Below are 19,330 nucleotides of genomic sequence, written 5' to 3' on the forward strand. Positions count from 1 at the left end.
CTATTTTCACAAGTAAGGTGTACATTTTAAAAACTTTTATTACAAAAATCCAAACTGATGATCACACTTACACAGCTAGTCATTCTTTCAAAACCTGATCTCATTTCATTCAGTTATTGACATTTTCAGTTAACATAATCATGGTTTCAAGCACAATATTATTGTAATATGTAATGAGAACATTTGGTTTAATCAGCGAAACACAACAGTATGATATTTAAATTTAATAATTTTAACAATCAATTGATTTAATAGCAAACACCGCAAGATACAAGTTTCAAATCACCCTTGTTGCTAAAATAATTACAATAATACAGGCCACAGATACCACATTAGAAAATACACTTTATCTAATACATTATCTAATTTATGTAATTGAATCCATATTGTTTGCAATAGTATATATCCAGTGTGTTATCGAAAGCTGTGATGAAGTGTGACACAGCCATGAAGTTTTAGGTATACAGAGATGGCTGCCAATACAGCAAATGTTCTCACTGTACCATATGACTGAATTAATACTGTATTATTAGAGTGAGTTCCAGTAATATGGAAGTCTCTACCATGGTAATCTGTTTACAATATCACATGGCATACTGTAATGTAAAATGCTGTATTTGATGCCATCTGTCTCCCTTCTTCTGATGCATCTCTGATGTGTAATACCAGTGTAATACGCATGTTATTATACAAATGTCCTCATAAATCACATAAACAAGCACACACACACACACACACACACACACACACACACACACACACACACACACACACACACACACACACACACACACACACACACACACACACACACACACACACACACACACACACACACACACTATGTCTAGAATCAGTATCACTAGAAATCTATAGGGGTACAAAATTATTAATTGATTAACTTTATGAAAGACATGTTACTGTGAATGAAACGTTTATATAGATTAAACACTTATTTCGCTGTGAAAAGGTTACTTTGTGATTGTGTGTTTTTTACTAAAGCACACTTTTGATGATCTGTTGTGATGTTAGTACTTTGAGTTTAAAAAAAGTTAATGTTAATATGTCATTTTAATTATCCAGAAGATCAAGACCTCAGCTGAGATGTAACAGCCTAAAATTCTCATTATAAGGGGAAATGCAGATTTCCATGTGAAATTAAGTGACCTATATTTATGTTACATAATAAGCATATCTAATAAATACATGGGATTTGAGCCTTTAAAGGGATAGTTCACCCAAAAATGAACATTTTGTCATCATTTACATCACCCTCATTTTGTTCCAAATCTGTATGAGTTTGAAGTCAATGGGTGCCGTCAACTGACTGGTTACTGACTCTTTTTTTTTTTTTTTGATATATCTTCTTTTGTGTTCAACAGAGGAAGAAAAACTAATACAGGTTTGGAACAACATGAGGGTGAGTAGATAAGGACAACATTTTCATTTTTGGGTGAAAATCCCTTTAATGCTCTTAATGGGACCCTGTGGAAAGTGCCTAACAAATTGACAAGATCCAAAAACTTGTTTTGTTTCTTCTCCAGTTTCCCTCCCTCCCTCTCTGCTTTCTCTTTGTCTCTGTGTTTCCTCAGGATGTTTTTAGAAGTTCTTCTATGAGTCTCTTTCTTCTCGGTTTCGTGAACGAGTCGGTCTTGTGATGGTGAGAAAGAACTTCCCCATGAGAGCGTTTCCCAGGGTACAAATACGCTGCTTTGATATGTCAGGTTTATGGATGTCAGGGTCTTGCTCTCATTTGCATGAATGTGTTTTTCTGTCTATGCACTTTAATTGTTGCATGTTCAAGACAAACTGAGCATGCACACATATGCATATATGCCTGAGGCTATGATAAATCATGAATATTATTACGTAGTCTACATATGACAAAGCAACTATATTGTGCATATGAGGATCAGACCTCATACAGAAATATCCTGTGCATGAGATGCAGAGCAGAATCTGGTTGGCTTTTCATTCCACGGCAGCCGCACGTGTGTGATGTAAGTCAAAGCAAACTGGGTCATGGCGGCATGGCGGAATGCCACCATCAGCAAAGCGACTAAATCCTCTTCTTCTGCACTTACAAATCCCTTTCAAAAAGCAAATTAAAAGCTAACTTTGTTTAACACCACACTGATACCATTGAACTTCACTCTCAACAGCAGGAATTTACATTTTAATATGTTGGCTGCGAATTAAATTTCCATAAAACTGCCTCCCGCTGAAATATGCAAATATTAGGACAGATGCACTGCACTGTGATTATTTGGCTGAGTTATATCTCTCAGTTCAATTCATATTGTTTTATTGGTATGACAAAAGTACATTCTTTATATTGCCAAAGCATTATAACAAGAAAATTGAAAATTGCTTATAACAACTGAAATAGGAGAAATGCAATCATGTTCTTTATTAAACTTCAATGCTTTACTTTATTCTCTTTAGATTTGCTGTGTATTCAATTTTAATGAATGTAAAGTCGATATTTTGATGCGTATTAAATTTTGATATTTTTGGTGCGTGGTAGACATAGTTTAATCATGTCCATACATCGCAAGATTGTCCATATAACATCGCATAGATAGATAGATAGATAAATAGATAGATAGATAGATAGATAGATAGATAGATAGATAGATAGATAGATAGATAGATAGATAGATAGATAGATAGATAGATAGATAGATAGATAGATATGTCACGGTTACAATCGCACATGTGTTTTGTTGACATTGTGCGCGAAAAAATATACTACCCCTTGTGGGCAGATGCAGTTAGGCTAGGGCGCAGAACATTCCATTCTACTCCCAAATGGAATTCTCTTTAAATTTGTTTAAATTTTGTTGTCATATTATACTGTAATTCTTTTTATTTTAAAGATCGACAAGGTGGCTCTTGTCAGCGGATTTATCGCAGCGAGAGAAAGAGCGAGCATGACGATGTGGGATTGTGTGGAATAAAAAGGAGGAGGGATTATCTGACCGGATAGCAAAGTGACATCAGGCCCGAAAAATGTGTGTATGTGTGTGTGTTTAAGGGCTGCAGATTCAGACAGTGTGACTGGTAATGAGAGAGAGAGAGGGAAGGAGGAGGGGGTTATAGGGAGAAAAAGGCGTTTCCATTCTCAACCGGCGAGACGGTAAGAAACGCGCGAGCACGATCGAGTGAACGGACGCTTAAAGTTTCCGTGGCATCTTCGTTTATAACCACGCCAACTTCATCATATTCGCACTCTAGTTTTGATGCTTTTCGCTGATGTTCTGACTGAACTGTGTTTGTGGTAAACTGGACTTTGTATTTGGGTGGCCAAAGCGCACAGCGGATCTCATCCATCACCACACCGAGATCATCACCACCATCATCGCTGGATCCCCGAGCGCCCGGAGTAAGTCACTCATCTATTTGCCAAAACATTCGTAACATGGCATTCTTTGAAGTGCCTATATTGAAACACATCCCTTGGCCATCATTCATAGGCTACGCGTGCCATCTTAGCCTACCACAGTATGAGGCTGTTATCTTGTGCTGTGTGTTAATTAATTTGGTCACATTTTAATACGCGTTTTCCCCCCACTTTCATGGGCTTGATTCCTCGGCGGAATTGAATATGTGCGTCTTTTAATAATGTATTTACAGTTGTGTTGATTAAACAGAATCCGACGCCGAATGTTTTAGAATAATGACCCAATTCCTGATTTTTAACCAAGACGTTGTTTGGTTTTTCAGTGTGTCATGTTGAGAAATCATTTTTTTTTTTTAAATTATTATTTTTTATTTTTCAGCCATGGGGTTGTTGCATAATGTATAACAATTTCGTGAATTAATTGAAATTCCTGTAGATTGTCTGCTTTAACCACCGTACCTTAATTATTTCCACTAACAAAATATGGCAGTCATTAAACACTTTTGGTTTTTGTTAGCTTAAGGAGCTCAGTAAAACTGCTGTGGAAGCAGTCTGGACCTACTCATAATGCAACCTCAGTCATGACAGAAACTCTCTTCCTCTTGGAGTCTAGTGCTTCCCTGTTCCTTTCACAGCCCGTTTTTTCTTCTAGCTTGAACAAAGTAAAACCAGACCCAAGTGTGCAAGTGCATGGCCAGATGCATTATCTGGCAGTCACACAGGTGTGTGCGTTTCCTGCACCTGGAGAATGGTTTCTGCTCTCCTATCTCATATATTGATTTGTGTTTTGCCTGTGGTAAGGGAAGGAGGCAGCTCAGCAGAAATACACTTCCCTCATTGTCCTTTTGTGTGTGTGTGTGTGTGTGTGTGTGTGTGTGTGTGTGTGTGTGTGTGTGTGTGTGTGTGTGTGTGTGTGTGTGTGTGTGTGTGTGGAGCTTTTCAGGCTGGGATTGTTTGCTGGCCAAAGATGCTGGAAACCTTGTTTAACAGAAACTTTAGACCAACAACATAAGCCAAACCCCAGCTATGTGTTTTCTTCCGGCAGTCTTCACTGCTGTCTCTGGTCAGAAAAAGTTTGATATTTGACAGGAATAACTGGAATTTGCTCATGTCCGGTCTTCATTTACATTTATACATTTGTCAGATGTTTTTATCCAAAGCTTTGAACTTGCTTTCAAGTTGTACATTTTTTCAGTTCATGAATTGCCTTGGAATCAAACTTATGATGATCTTGGCATTGCTCATGCCAGACTCTTGAGCTTGTTTGAGCTACAGGAATGTAATTTCCCTCCTATAAGTTGTAAATTTTGTTCCAGCATTTTTCATAAATAAAATTAACATGGAACACTTTTTAGAATTTGAAATATACCGGTCTGAGTCAGGACCAAGTTAATTCAATTCACCAAAATCAAACTTTCTATGTAGGCTTTCACAGTAAAGTTTTTAGAAAGGCTGTCACTTGCTTTTGTTCCTGTCAGGTTTTGTTGAATTCTGGAAATGTTATTTTGGCATAATACTGAATGACACTGGATTGCAAACAAAAGCATTTGATGAGGAGTGTTCTAGTGCCATGCAAGTCTCTCTTTGAGTACTGTTACATAAGATCCATTTGGGGTTTCAGGTTTACTGTAAAAGTGTGTGTGTGTGTGTGTGTGTGTGTGTGTGTGTGTGTGTGTGTGTGTGTGTGTGTGTGTGTGTGCGCGTGTGTGTGTGTGTGTGTGTGTGTGTGTATGTGTGTGTTCTCTCTGGTAAATCTTAGTCCTGCTGTTCAATCTCCTGAGTAATAGAATGACCGTGCAATTTTACATCCGGTCCAGTCTCACTCACAAGGTCGAGCTGTATCTATCCTCTGTCGAGTGATTTAAACAGTCAAAGGTTCACAGCACATCTGATCTATAGCAATGTTTAGTTTTTTCAACTGACTGGTGGGGATGCTCCAACCAGCATTTTTGCAGTCGATACCACCGATTTCTTGTCATCATGATCTGCCGATTGACCAGATGACTTGTTTGGATTGTTTTTTGGACTTTTGATAAAAAGGCTACCATGGTTCCAAATGCCATAACTTGTGATTGCTTTGAGATTGTTTGGCCCAGATGCAGTTGACATCATGTCAAGCATGAATACTAACAAAATAAATAAATTAATTCCATTACATTTTCTGGGATTTTCTCAGCAGTGTTGTAATAATGATAACCTCCAAACATGATCAAAATGATTTTTTTTTCTTCAAAATTAGAAAGGTTTTCTGTTAAATAAGAGTATGTACTTGCTGATACTTTTTTGGTTACTTTTAAGTATGCCACTTGAAATCACGTGAAATCATTAAGAATGCCTTCAGGGGGTAAGGGGTTAATAGTGTATTATCGTTAAAGTTATCATTCATGGTTTGTATGGCCTTTACAAAAACCCAAACATAATTTTTGTTTTATATACAACAAATAAAATTAGAAGCATGATGCAATTTTTGACAACATTAACAATGACAGCTGGACTTTAAATTAACAAATTATTTTGGTTGGGTGATTTATGGTATAACATATCAACTAACATGAACATACCTACACGTTCAAATACATTTATGAAAAATAAAGCTTTATGAAATAAAGCTCACATTTCAGCCATTCATATCAAAATGATACATTATTAAAAATTTGCTCCATGAATAATTCTATACCTTATTATCCAAAATGTTTCGATTGTTAGAATGAACATTAGTTTCACGAGTTTACATGTTAATGAAATCTGATGTAATATTATAATGCATATTTGGCTTGCTGTCCGGGGGGAGGGCTCCGAGCTCAGAATTCGGCCCGACCCCAGAGTACTCCCCCCATAACTTAGAGATCCTAGGTATCTATGAACGGACCCAGCCGAATGTGGGGTGAAGGGGTGGAGGTGGGATGCTGAGAAATTAGTCATGAGACAGGAGGTAAGGAAAGGCTTTATTTATACTGGCTCCTTCTCGTGCTGATTGGATGATTACCTGAACATGCTCCTCCCGAACTTTGTTACATAAAACTTCATTTATTCTTCATCAACAGGTTAAAATTTACAACAGTGCATAACAAATTCCTTCAGATTTTCGCATTGGTCTGAACAAAAAAGCAGACAGGTAAATCCACTCTCTTACTGTCACGAATAGATCCAATGAAGATTGAAAGGTAACAAGTTTGTTTAATAAGTAACTCAAAGTAATAATCCACATACGAGACAGTGTGCAACACACAAACAGTGTGCACTTAATGGGTCATGAAACCCCGAACCAAATTTTCTGAGATTTTAAGAGAGGTATGTGTGTTGAACACCATTGAAGACAATGTTAGTATCTGTTAGATTTAATAGTTGGGGGATTAAGAAATCTTAATCTTATTTTCATCTTCCAGTTTTAAAATCTTAATCGTATCCACTTCACAGGCTGTGAAGTTTGATGACTCATCTGTGTCTCATAATTATTAATGAGACTTGAGTTTTCATATCCTATGAGAAGACACTGTCTCTTAATTATTCAAGACATGTCAGACATGTCAAACTGTGATATAGCGTAATATATCTCTATATATATTTTTTTATAAATAGAATAGAAGAGAAAGTGTTAGTATTACTGGATCAAGTGCTGCCGAAAAAGACGCGTCTTCAGCTGTTTCTTGAAAATGGCTACGGACTAAGCAGCTCTGGTTGAGTTCTCATCTCAAATGTTGGTTTGGTCATTCTGAAATGCCGGAAACCAAAGTCTGTCATCAAAATGAAATGGTTCAATTCCCACCCAGAACCATCTCACATGATTGCGTTCCCAAATACCAGGCTTTTTCAGGTAAGATAACCTGAAAGCTTTTATTGGGTTTCGCCTGTTTCGCCATAACTCTTTTATGGTGGCGGAAAAAAGTGAAAATGTCTTCCCATATTGCAGCAACATCCATTTTTATTACAGATATTTATGCCAGTTCCCCAGGAAGTAATTTTTTTTGTTGTTCTTATGAATATGGAAACTGGCTTTATTCACAAATGTTTTAAATGCAATATTCATATTTTTTACGCATAGGCTAAGTTAAATTCTAACTTCTGATGGAAACATAGCTATGGTACTGTAAATGTGTGTTGTAGAACATCTTTAGGAAGTTGTTCAGAGTGCAAACAACACATCAAAGGATTCTAAACAAAAAAAAATCTGTGAACTAACGGTTGCTGAGTGGCCGACCAATCTGCCTTCTGCAATTTCTCTCACATTCACATACTGAGATGCTCACAGGTACACACTCACAAACACATGCACACAGCACCCTCATTATTCACTCCCTCTTCAGCCAAATGAAATGTCTCGCTGGGAATAATTGGATTTGATAAGACCTGATTCAGTTCAGACTTCTGCCCTCAAAATTGTGGTGCTACTGAAAGCATCTGCCAAGGACCGAAGCACAGTATGTGTGTTTGTGTTTGAGTGATGGTGGGTGTTGAAGTGGGAGTTATTAAGTAAAGGCAACAATGCACTGCCTGCTGTTTTATTTGGAAACAAATAAATAAATAAGCATATCATCTCATATAACAGTGTGAGCTTAACTTGTTTACAGCACACTGTGAGCTAATCTTTCCATTTGTTAATTTAGGGAAAACTGAACCAATCTTTCTGATAAAATCGTTTACAGAATACTTTGAACTGAACTTTCATTTGTTCAACTTTCAACTAGTTGCCAAAGCAACATTTCATTTAGTTTAACTTAATGTAGTAAAATACTAAAAACTAAACATTTAAAATTTGAAATATTAAAATAAAACTATAGTAGATTCTCATTGATACTAAAATAACACACATTTTTAATACAAAATATGCAATTGAACAAATGGATAAAGTAATATTTTTTTTGAACAAACTACTCTTAATTGAAGAATAATTATGAAATTGATATTTCAGCCATAAATGAAAATCATCATTTACTATCCCACGTGTCGTTCCACACTTGTAGATCTATGAGTTTATTTCTCCTGTTGAACACTAAAGTATTTTTTGCAAAATGTCTTATGTTTTTTTATCCATACTATGAAAATCAATGAGGTCCCGATGAACATTCTATTGGATAGACCAAAACAAATAATATCTTTTTTGTTCCACATGATTTTTTCATTTCTATGTGTGAATTCTCCCTTTAGGCTTTGATCAAATTACCTGATACTAGCTAGTGTAACTCACAGCAGATTTCATTTTCACAACACAGTTTAGATGAAGCGGATGGGAGTTGTCATGGCAATGGCTTTCCTATACCCTCAATGATGTCATGTTTGATGATGTGTGGATGAATTGATCTTTAGTCTGACTCTGAAGGCACAGCATCTCTTTTGAAATGACAAAACCATGTTAATCCTGACTGGGAATGAGTTACTAAAGATACCGATCTATGAAATAACAATGAGCAATACATTTTTTAAAGCATTTATTAATCTTTGTTAACGTTAGTTAGTAAAAATCAAATTGTTCATTGTTCATGTTAGTTTACTGTGCATTAACTAATGTTAACAAATACAACATTTGTTTTTAGTAAATGTTGTATACTTTTGACCAAGATTAATAGATGCTATATACGTTTTCATTGTTAACTATGAAAATATTTTTCTAATTTATTTGTCTTCTATGCTATTATTATTCTATCTAATAATAATAATATGGTAATAGCTGTCAGAGCAAATTTACACTCCTTATACAAATGAAAGCCTTTGATGGACAGTGAAACAAAATAAACTCATGCACAAATTAACTAGAAGATTATGAATGACACATTCATATTGTTTGTGTAGGTGCGTCATCCTCTGCTGTAAGTGTTTGTAGATTATAATAATTCATGGTTGTGTAATAACTGTCGTGTCAGTGCTCTGACATACACTCTCTAAACTGTCTAACCTATAAAGCAGTATGACATCTCACTCTCTGATATCTCAGCACGGACCCTGAGCTGTGTGAAACTGACAGCCTACAAACCATCTGACTGAACGGCACACGACTCCCACTCAAACTACATTAACCACAATCCCCTGTGTGGCACTGAGTCAGAGAGAGAGACCCATCAGGACACACAGTAGTGTCCTCTACAGGATCTGGCCTGAAATCATTCAGATTTCACACTTCATATTGGCAGAATTACTCTGAAACTAAAACAGTTGAGACGCATCATGCACGTCATGAGAAAGCCAACATACTTTTCTTTCATTTAAAGCCACCATGAAATCAAAATGGACAATTATTATTTTTTATAAAATAATATTGCAGTATTTATTATGATTTATCATCTGTGTACGTATTATTATATATATTTGTTTAATTCATATGCCTCATAATATTGAATGAAAATAACTTCCCCTCCCTCTTGCAATGAAATCTCTTGTTCTCTCTGATGACGTGATTACATTTACATAATTTAGCAGATGCTTTTATCAAAAGCAACTTACAAATGAGAACAATAGAAGCAGTTAAACTAACAGTAGGACAACAAAATGCAAGGACTATGACCCTTCTCAGTTGAATCTAACGCAGTACACATAAGTATTATTTATATACAGTATATATATATATATATATATATAGTATTAGTATTACTGGATCAAGTGCTGCCGAAAAAGATGCGTCTTCAGCTGTTTCTTGAAAATGGCTACGGACTAAGCAGCTCTGGTTGAGTTAGGCAGATCATTCCACCAGCAGGGAACAGTCATGGTAAAGGTCAGAGAAAGAGATTTTGTGCCTCTTTGAGATGGCACCACAAGACGACGTTCGCTTGCAGAACGCAAGTTTCTGCATGGCACATAAGTCTGATGTGATGTTTACTGGAACAACCTGTCCGATAGCGAACCACAACCACCCAATTAAATCCCCATTGACAAAATCAAGCCCCGCCCTACATTTGTTCTTGTTCCAGAAGCCATTTCACTTAGGATAAACGTCACATTAGGGGAAAAAGGACCATCAGAACTTCTGTTTCTGTCTGCCTATCTTTTAAAACAACTTTAAACATTTACACTGTTCTCAAGCAAACATCAAAATGTATCTAGCTCCAAAATTTATTGCAAAGTTTCAAACAAACCCCCCCCCCCCCCCCCCCCCCCCAAAAAAAAAAAAACTCCAGATTTGGCAGTACAATGCTTTATATCTGTGTCTGATATTAAATTATATCGAATTTTAGCTTTGATTTCAGGAAATTCTGGTCCTAATTCTAAACGTGATTCAATTTGTTATTAAAACTAAATGAATATCTCAGTCATATAAACGACTCATGGGCAAATATTGTTGTGTGCAGCCAGAGTTTGGACAAAATTTTAATTTTAAGAATTAGCTCCCAATGCCTATTTCATCACTATTTGCGGTTTCTGTGAAGCTGTGACTTTGTGTGCAAGTTTAACTTTGTATGCCGTGGGTAGGTGTAATAGGCTGAAGACACAATATGTACCATCAGATAAAATGCAGCAGCATCCTAATGAGGAAAAAAATCAATCATAAAATTGACTTCTGTATGTGTGCGGGAGTGTGTGGGAGTTTGTGTGAGAATACAGCGAAACTGCAACAGCCTCCAAAATATCTGCTAACAGTGTGGAGGAGGGACAGAGAGAGAGAGATTGAGAAAGGAACAGAATATGAAGGGCCAGACTGGAGAAAAATCCAGAGATGAGTCAAAATAGACAATGAGGCAATTTGTCTTTCTTTGTCTTTGTCTGAAAGTTTAAAAGATTATGACAATCTGGAATGAAATGCTTGCACACTATAGCACAGTAGTTACTGCATACTGCCTTCAATATAAAAAAAAGTGAATGTATGTAATATAATAATAATAAATACTGACAAACATTTATGGTAAACTAAAATACACTTATGTAATTTCTATTTTGTACATTTAAAATAAAACTTTAAATGTAATACTGAATAATGGTACACTACAGTTAAATTTATAATCAAGTACTTTACATTTGTCACAATATGTTCAGTGTGTTTAGTGTTCAAGGACTTTTCAGTTTTGTTTGTTGTCATGTGTCTTCTTTGTTCAGATTCCCGCCACTCGTTTGTTGCCATGGTTACCGTTATCATTAGTTCATATGTTTCAGCTGTGATCAGTTATCCTCGTTTGTGTTCTCAAAGGCTGTTTACACTTGGCATTAACATGCGATCACGTGATCCAATCAAGCAGATAGGATCAGTAGCCAATCAGGATATGCTCCTTGTCTGGTATTGTTGAGGGCAGTTAATTCGGAAGTCACTAAATGAAGCACATTTTAGGTCATCTAAGTTTTTTTTTTTTTTTTTTTAGTGCTGCGTTAACTGTGAAAATAATTTATTTGTAAAGACAAAGATCTTGAAGGGGGGAGAGGTCCTCGCACGGGGACTGGCTCGCGCCTTCCGCTGCTGATCCAATATATCCAAAACATCTGATATATTTGCCATTAGAACAGAACAGATAAACAGTGAGAAAAGTGTAAACAAGACACATGATAGCCAGGAACATGCTAGAGATGCTAACAGGCTAAAGCTGGTAGCAGATGTTAGGAAATTGGATAAAACTAACGATAAAGCGGAACGATTGTTTTTGATATAGAATACTATCGGAGATATGGTCACCATTTGTAAAAAATAACATATTGTAGGTTTTAAAATAGATGTTAAGAAGAAAACAGAGGAATAAGAATCATCTTGATGGATTATCTTGATGCAAAGATAATTAAAACATTATTATTTAAAATGTATGTTGAAGTAAATCTTTTAATTTGACTGTTACAAAGGGCACTTTTACAAGTAATAAACATAGTCATGAACGTATACTCTAAAGCAGGGATAGGCAACTTTGGTCCTAGAGGGCCACTGTCCTGCAGAGTTTAGCTTCAGCCCTGATAACAACTCACCTGCCTGTATCTATCTAGTAATCCGGAAAACATTGATGGCCTTGTTCAGGTGTGTTTAATTAGGGTTGGAGCTAAACTCTGCAGGACAGTGGCCCTCAAGGACCGGAGTTGCCTATCCCTGCTCTAAAGGGATAGTTCACCCAAAAATGAGATTCATTTATTCACCCTCAAGTTGTTCCAATCCTGTATTGATTTCTTCTGCTTTTTGTTAGAACAGCTATTCTGTGTGGTCAGGCGTGTTTTTTGTAGAACAAACAAACAAACAAACACGAAATATTAGAGAAACTAGGCCCCACTAATCGACTAGATGGTTGTTGCATAATTAGTCGACCATCTTAAACTATTCTTACTTCTGTTGAAGTAACATGTTATGTGCATACTTACTGGATACCTGAGATGAGATGATCTCACTGTTTAAACAAAGATGCAAATGTGCTCTTGTTAAGTCTCTTTATAACCCAGGGTGTGTAATTGCTGCACACTCACATTCACTTGCTCTAGTTTCTCATTTCTTTGTCTTTTGAACTATCTTTCTCTCTCCCATACACATCGAGCGAACGTCTGTCTTGTTCTCCCTGAGGCGGTGATATTTTCAGTGTTAATGAAGTAAAAGCTTTCTCCTCAAATATGCCGTATTTCTCTGTCACATGGACAGAAATGGCTCGATGAATAACTTCACAAAACAACAAGACATAAGTAATGACATTCATAAAACAACCACAGCTAAGGATATACGGTAAGTTTATTTATTTCTGCTTTCCTTATGAAACCCAGCTGCCACAATTTACTTTTCTGAAGAAGAAAAAAAGAAGGAATATAAAGAAGACATCTGTTCGATGACTCATCAGAAGCAGAGCTTTGAATGAGTCGATGCCTGTGATCTAAGCTAGGTTTTTCTGGCAATGTAACTGATGTTTGCCTTTAAAAAATAAAAATAAAACTCACCAGGAGAAGAGTGCTTAATTCTATTAAATGTGCACTTATGTACTTCAAATATTAAAAGTATATTTTTTTAAAGAAAAATGATAAGATAAGATATCCATGAAATAAAAGGCAACTTAAGTATACATAAATATAGTAATATTCAAAGACTTAATTCTTAATGAATACTTAATTCTTAACACACTTAAGTGCACTTTGTAATAATGCCAAATGTAAAATATATTCCAATCTTAATTGGCTACTGTTGTCGGGTGACATCACAGGTCTGTCCACAGGGTATATAAGGGCGCCTAGAGAAGACATCATGAGCTTTGTCTTAAGGAAGCCATTTGTGTGTAAAGCTGAGTGTGTAAACGTTCTGTTTGTTTGTAGCTAGGTGTAAAAAATATGTCTAGCAAAGCAATCAGGAAGTGTGTGCAGCCGTATCAAAGCTGGTTGCCCTCATTGTGACAGCTTTACAGTGAGCAAGCTCCGGCCAGGTGTCTGCGCACCACGGATAGGGTCCTGTAGCTGCCGAGGCACCCCGGTGATTATGAACATGGGGGTATGATCATTATGATAGAATTAGCAGATGAGCTTGAGATGGCTTTCTCTGGCATTACCTGCTAGCTCCTTAGCTCTCATGCCAGACCGCTTAGAAGGTTCTTCCGATCTGGCTGAGAGCATGTTATTGGTTATTGGTTCTGAGGAACTAGACGTGATGGGAGTCGAGACAAATGTGCTGAGTAGTCTGCTTCCTCCCTTACCACCCCACAATGAGAAGCTGGTCAACGTAATGATCTGTGACTTCCGCACGCACATAAACCAAACCAAACCAGAACATAACATAAATGTCCAGGCCTGGTCCTCTCTCATCCTTCACTATAGACGCTCCCCCTTTAATTCTTCCAAAGCTCCTCTTTGAGAGATTCGAGACCGATGCAGCGCACAGGTGATGCTCCTTATCAATCACGCCACCATCCTCGCACCGTTCTCTCACTGCTCTCGGCCCCGCCCTGCTTGCCACACACACTTGCTTATTTAGCACACTGATCTAAATATGGATACTGATCTGTCACATGTTTGAATGTATATACAAGTAAACCATACCTGGCATTTCTGAGGTGTTTTCTGCTTCTTTTGCCATGCTTGAAGAGACTTGTGTGAAAGTTTGAGTCTGTATGACTCATCAGTGTTATCTGATAATAAATAAACAAAGAAAAAGCACATTAGATGCAATGAGAGTTTGCCTATATTTCATATTAGCCCATCTAGGAAAATATGTACAAGTTTATGTAAAAATAACATGCTAAATAATATAAGAATGAACCACTTACTCATCAGAAATGATATCCTCAGCTGGATCAAGCCGTGTAATGCATCACATTCTTCTTCTGAGGGAAATTCAAGGATTCCTCACAGCACGTCTTCTTCCAGATTCGTAGAGTAACCCAAAGCTTGATGCTTTGTTTATCGAGGTAATGGGGGCGTTTACAAGTTTGCATGGTTCACATGGGAGATTACCATATTTATCACCTGTACTGTGAGTGGGTGTGACCACAATATAGATAATGAGGGTTAAGTCAGTGGAGTTCGAGCAGCACATTCCTCGCCACAGCCGAGGTCGTACATCCTGTGGGGGTGGGGGGACTGCATTAACCCTATTAAACCAGCTATGTTGTCGCAGATATATCAAAGCAAGCTGTATTCATGTTACCTTAAATTCAACCGTTTGCTCTATTAAACCAATTAGAATTGCTCCTGACAGTAGACAACATGTGATTTTTCTTGCTTTCCGTCAGCAAATGATGGCAGCTTTCTGGGAGAGTGGAAAGGAAGGATTTGAACGGAGAGATACGGAGCGGGGCAGGTTAGAGAGTCTTGGATTGCATAAAATAATAAAAGAAATTGACAAAAACATGGTGAAGAAGGATTACATCGCACAAGATGCGATTTGGGTGATTTTTGATGAGATTTGGGAGGAGGCTGAGCGAGACTCTTTCGCATGTGGTGTGTATATGATTCTATACTTGCAGACCTTTTTTAGTTTCAGGTTCTAAATCATATGGGTTAATGAGCTGATGAGTTGAATCAGGTGTGTTTGATTAAGGAGATAAAGAAAATGTGCAGTGTTGGGGGTCCTTTTGGAGCAGGGTTGAGAAACACTGTTCTAAAGGGTCAATCTGGGAATAAAGGAGAATTTGCTTGATTAAAAAAGGAGTGAGGCGGTGGTTGAGGTCGTGTTTACTCCCTCCCGTATGAATATTTCGCCCCTGCAGACATTAATGACGAAATTTAGTAAGTCTGTTGCAGGGCATCATTTGAAATACATCATACAAATTTAATAAAAAAGTGAAGCATGAGCTCTCTCCAGCATTTAACAAGGAGAATAAGAGATAATATATGACTGTTCACTTATCGAATAAATCAGACAAGTGCAGTATTGGTTCAGATAAAAAAAATTATAATTAACTGTTCAAATCTGACATTTTTGTTTTTATAAGAATGGTACCTTTTGAGAGAAGTCGTAGTGTCTGTAAAATTAAAGATGTGAATGTTGTAAACTCGTAGTTACAGAGATCAAATGAATGCGTCACATAATTCACAGTATAAAACCTGCAAGTCATTTGTTTTCCTTTTGTCTGACACACACATTTGAACTCACTGTCTGTCCTCTTAGAAAGGCCTGTCACTAGCATCACACACACACACACACACACACACACACACACACACACACACACACACACACACACACACACACACACACACACACACACACACACACACACACTAAACAATACCAGACAAAAGCAGGCTGTGTGTGTGTGTGTGTGTGTGTGTGTGTGTGTCTGTGTTAAACAGAGGCTGTCTATGCACAGAGTGTGAGGATCCTATGTGTCTGGGCAGTTTCTTCACATGTGTTTTGTCTCCTCTCCGTGACTAAACTCTTAACACCCCTTCACAGGGCCCCAATCCACATGCGCGCGCACACACACACACACACACACACACACACACACACACACACACACACACACACACACACACAGACACAAATTTTGTGTTTCTGTGTTTTATGGCTACTTTCCATATACATTATTTAATGATTTTTATACTGTACCAACTGTATATCCTATCCTCTAACCCTACCCCTAAATAACCTTACTGCATTTTCAAAAAACATCATTCTGTATAATCTATAAGCTGTTTTCCTCATGGGGACCAAAAATGTCCTGGTCCTGGTAAATACTGGTATTACTATCGTTTCTCACAACATTTCTCACTTTTATTTAGTTTAACTGTATGTACTAAAACTAAAAAACTATTTAAAGATAAAAAATAAAAAACTAATAAAAATGACAAAACACAACAAAATAACTAAAACTTTCAAATGAAAACAGAAAATATAAAAATAAAAACTCAATTTAAAATGGTGTCTTACTCTCATTCATCTCACACATTCCCACAGTCTCTTTTTTTGCAGCCGCTTGTCACGTATCGTCATGGCAACGCTACCTTTAGCCAGCAATGACATGTTCTTCAAGGACAGAGAGCTGTGTGTATGCGTGTGTGTGTGTGTGTGTGTGTGCATGCGTGTGTGTGTGTCCAAAATTCATTCACCCTCCACATGGCTGATGTCCCCATAACAACCGTTCCCGCTTGCCTTTCAGCCTGGAGACTGTAACCTAGCAACAAGCAGGAGTTTTACCCCACCCCCACATTGATGCTTCCACCAATGAGATCTCTTTAATAAGTCTGTTGTTTCTCTTAGACACCAATAAGACTGAATGGAGAGAAATTCTGCTTCTCAGATGTTTCTTGTGAGGCAAAAGACCCCAGTTATCTCAGATTTAGGGTTTCAGATAACAATGCAACAATAATGGTTATTATATATGGTATTTTCTTGTGATAAATTAATTATAATTATTAAAGTAGACATTTTTCTTTCAGTGTCATCATCAGTGGATGTTGAATTATTCTACCAAGGTTTACTGTCTTTAAAATATCATTAATAACTGTAAGGAGGAGCCAGAGGCAGTATTAGAATCCATGTGCTGAAGTTTATTAAGTGTAGGCAGCAGACTGAGTGGGAATAAGCAATGTGAAGGCAGGCGAGAGGGTCAAACTCCAGAAACAATCCAACAGGCAGTCAACAATCCAAAGGGGTAATCCTAGAGACAGATATCAGTGAAGGCAGGCAAAGGTCATACACAAAGTAATCAGACAATGAATAGAGAATGCTTGGTAAGGCAGTAGGACTGGCAATACTTCGCAAGGCTTGTTTGGTCATGCCATGCTTTAATGGCCGCCAAACAGGAAGTAACCATAGAGTGAGAACAGGGAGTTGCACCCAGTCAGAATTCAGGAGAGGGCTCCCTCTGTTGGCGTGGCATTACAGAATCCCTTCCCCTAGAAGCGCCTCCTGGCGCTCTACGTGGACGTCCCAGTGGTCGGTGGGCTGGACGATCGGGTCTGGCTCGATGAAAGTCTTTAATGAGAGAGGGATCTAGGATATCGTGGGTGGCTACCCATGATCTCTCTTCAGGTCCATAGCCTTCCCAGTCCACCAAGTATTCGATCTGACCCCCTCTGCGTCTTGAATCTAGTAGCTCTTTCACCTTGTAGGCAGGTACTCCGTCTACATCCAGTGGTGGTGGTGGCTCCTGGTTCTCGGCGTTGGGGTCATCATTCAGGTGGACCGGTTTGAGGAGTGAGACATGGAAGGATGGGGAGATGCGGTAGTTAAGGGGAAGCTAAATCTTGTACGTAACCTCATTAATTTGTCTGAGAATCCTGAAGGGACCGACATATTTGGGACTGAGCTTCCTGCTTGGCAGCCGCAACTTGAGGTCCCTTGTGGAGAGCCAGACCCGCTGTCCAGGTTGGTAGGAGGGATGTGGGCGACGTCGTCTATTGGCCTGGAATTCCTGTTTTCTGACTGCTCTCTGTAGACGGACATGAGCGCTGTCCCATACCCTCTCACTTCGTCTGATCCAGTCGTCCACAGCCGGGACTAACGAGGGTTCACCAGACCACGGGAATAACGGAGGTTGATACCCCAAGACACATTGGAAAGGTGTCATGTTAGTGGAGGAGTGAGTCAAGGAATTTTGGGCGTACTCAGCCCATGGAAGGAAATCTGCCCAACGGTGTTGTTCGTGACTGCAGTAGCTTCTGAGGTACCTACCAATCTCTTGGTTAAGACGTTCTACTTGTCCATTCGACTGGGGGTGGTAACCTGACGTGAGGCTCACATTGATATCAAGGTGTTTGCAAAAGGCTTTCCAGACTTGAGATGTGAACTGGGTTCCTCTGTCAGTGACAATATCATCTGGGATGCCATAGACCCGAAATACATGATGGAAGAGGGTCTGTGCCGTCTCCATAGCCGTGGGGAGGACCTTTAAGGGAACCAGGCGACGGGACTTAGAGAAGCGATCAATGATTACGAGTATAGTCGTGAAACCGTTCGATAGTGGTAGATCTGTGAGGAAGTCTATGGATAAGTGTGACCATGGACGTTAAGGAATGGGTAGAGGTTGGAGGAGGCCTGAGGGTAATTCCTTGGGGGTCTTGGATTGTGTGCAGATTTATAAATGAGACTACCAATGTGTTGTCTGAGTGGACAAGGACATGGTAGTCTCTGATATCAGTGCTAGAAATACAGCCATCATCTCCAGGCAATTCATTTGCCATGAAGGATGGTGACCTCTCCACAGACCTCAAGTCAAGCAGCCATGTAGGACTGCACCTCAGGCCTTAACACTCTTAGAATAAAAGGTTCTATATAGAACCTTAAAAGGTTCTATAGGCGCTACGTATTTGGAACCCCTAAAAGGTTCTACACTCTAAGAAAAAAAGGGTTCATTGGGGTTCTATATAGAACCATAGGGTTCTTTACTCAACTCCAAGGAACCTTTTTATGCTAAAAAGGTTCTATAATGACAAGAAAAAACCCTTTTGGTTCTTAAAAACCCTTAAAAAGGGCTTTTAGGGGTTCCAAATACGAAGCGCCTATAGAACCTTTTAAGGTTCTATATAGAACCTTTTCTTCTAAGAGTGTAAGGGAAGTGTCTGTTGTTAGCATCTTGCGAAAGGAGGCCCCCAGCGCATAAACCTGGGCCAAGAACCAAG

At 38.3% G+C, this 19,330-nt stretch overlaps 1 protein-coding gene across 2 annotated transcripts in view; it reads left to right on the plus strand.

Moving 5' to 3' along the window:
* Positions 1-1,568: 1,568 nt before the first annotated feature.
* Positions 1,569-19,330, plus strand: part of pea15 (proliferation and apoptosis adaptor protein 15) — a 48,100-nt gene continuing 30,338 nt past the window's right edge. Inside the window, exons 1-2 of one of the 2 annotated variants that reach the window (XM_079600831.1) lie at positions 2,920-3,139; positions 3,313-3,385. In XM_079600831.1, the coding sequence (XP_079456957.1) occupies positions 3,021-3,139; positions 3,313-3,385 (192 nt within the window). In that variant the 5' untranslated portion in view covers positions 2,920-3,020. Of the gene's footprint in view, positions 1,661-2,919; positions 3,140-3,312; positions 3,386-19,330 lie in introns of those variants that run through there. The other variant, XM_079600832.1, reaches the window with a different exon arrangement.

The sequence above is a fragment of the Phoxinus phoxinus genome (genome assembly GCF_949152265.1).
Source record: "Phoxinus phoxinus genome assembly, chromosome: 2".
Lineage (NCBI taxonomy): Eukaryota > Metazoa > Chordata > Actinopteri > Cypriniformes > Leuciscidae > Phoxinus > Phoxinus phoxinus.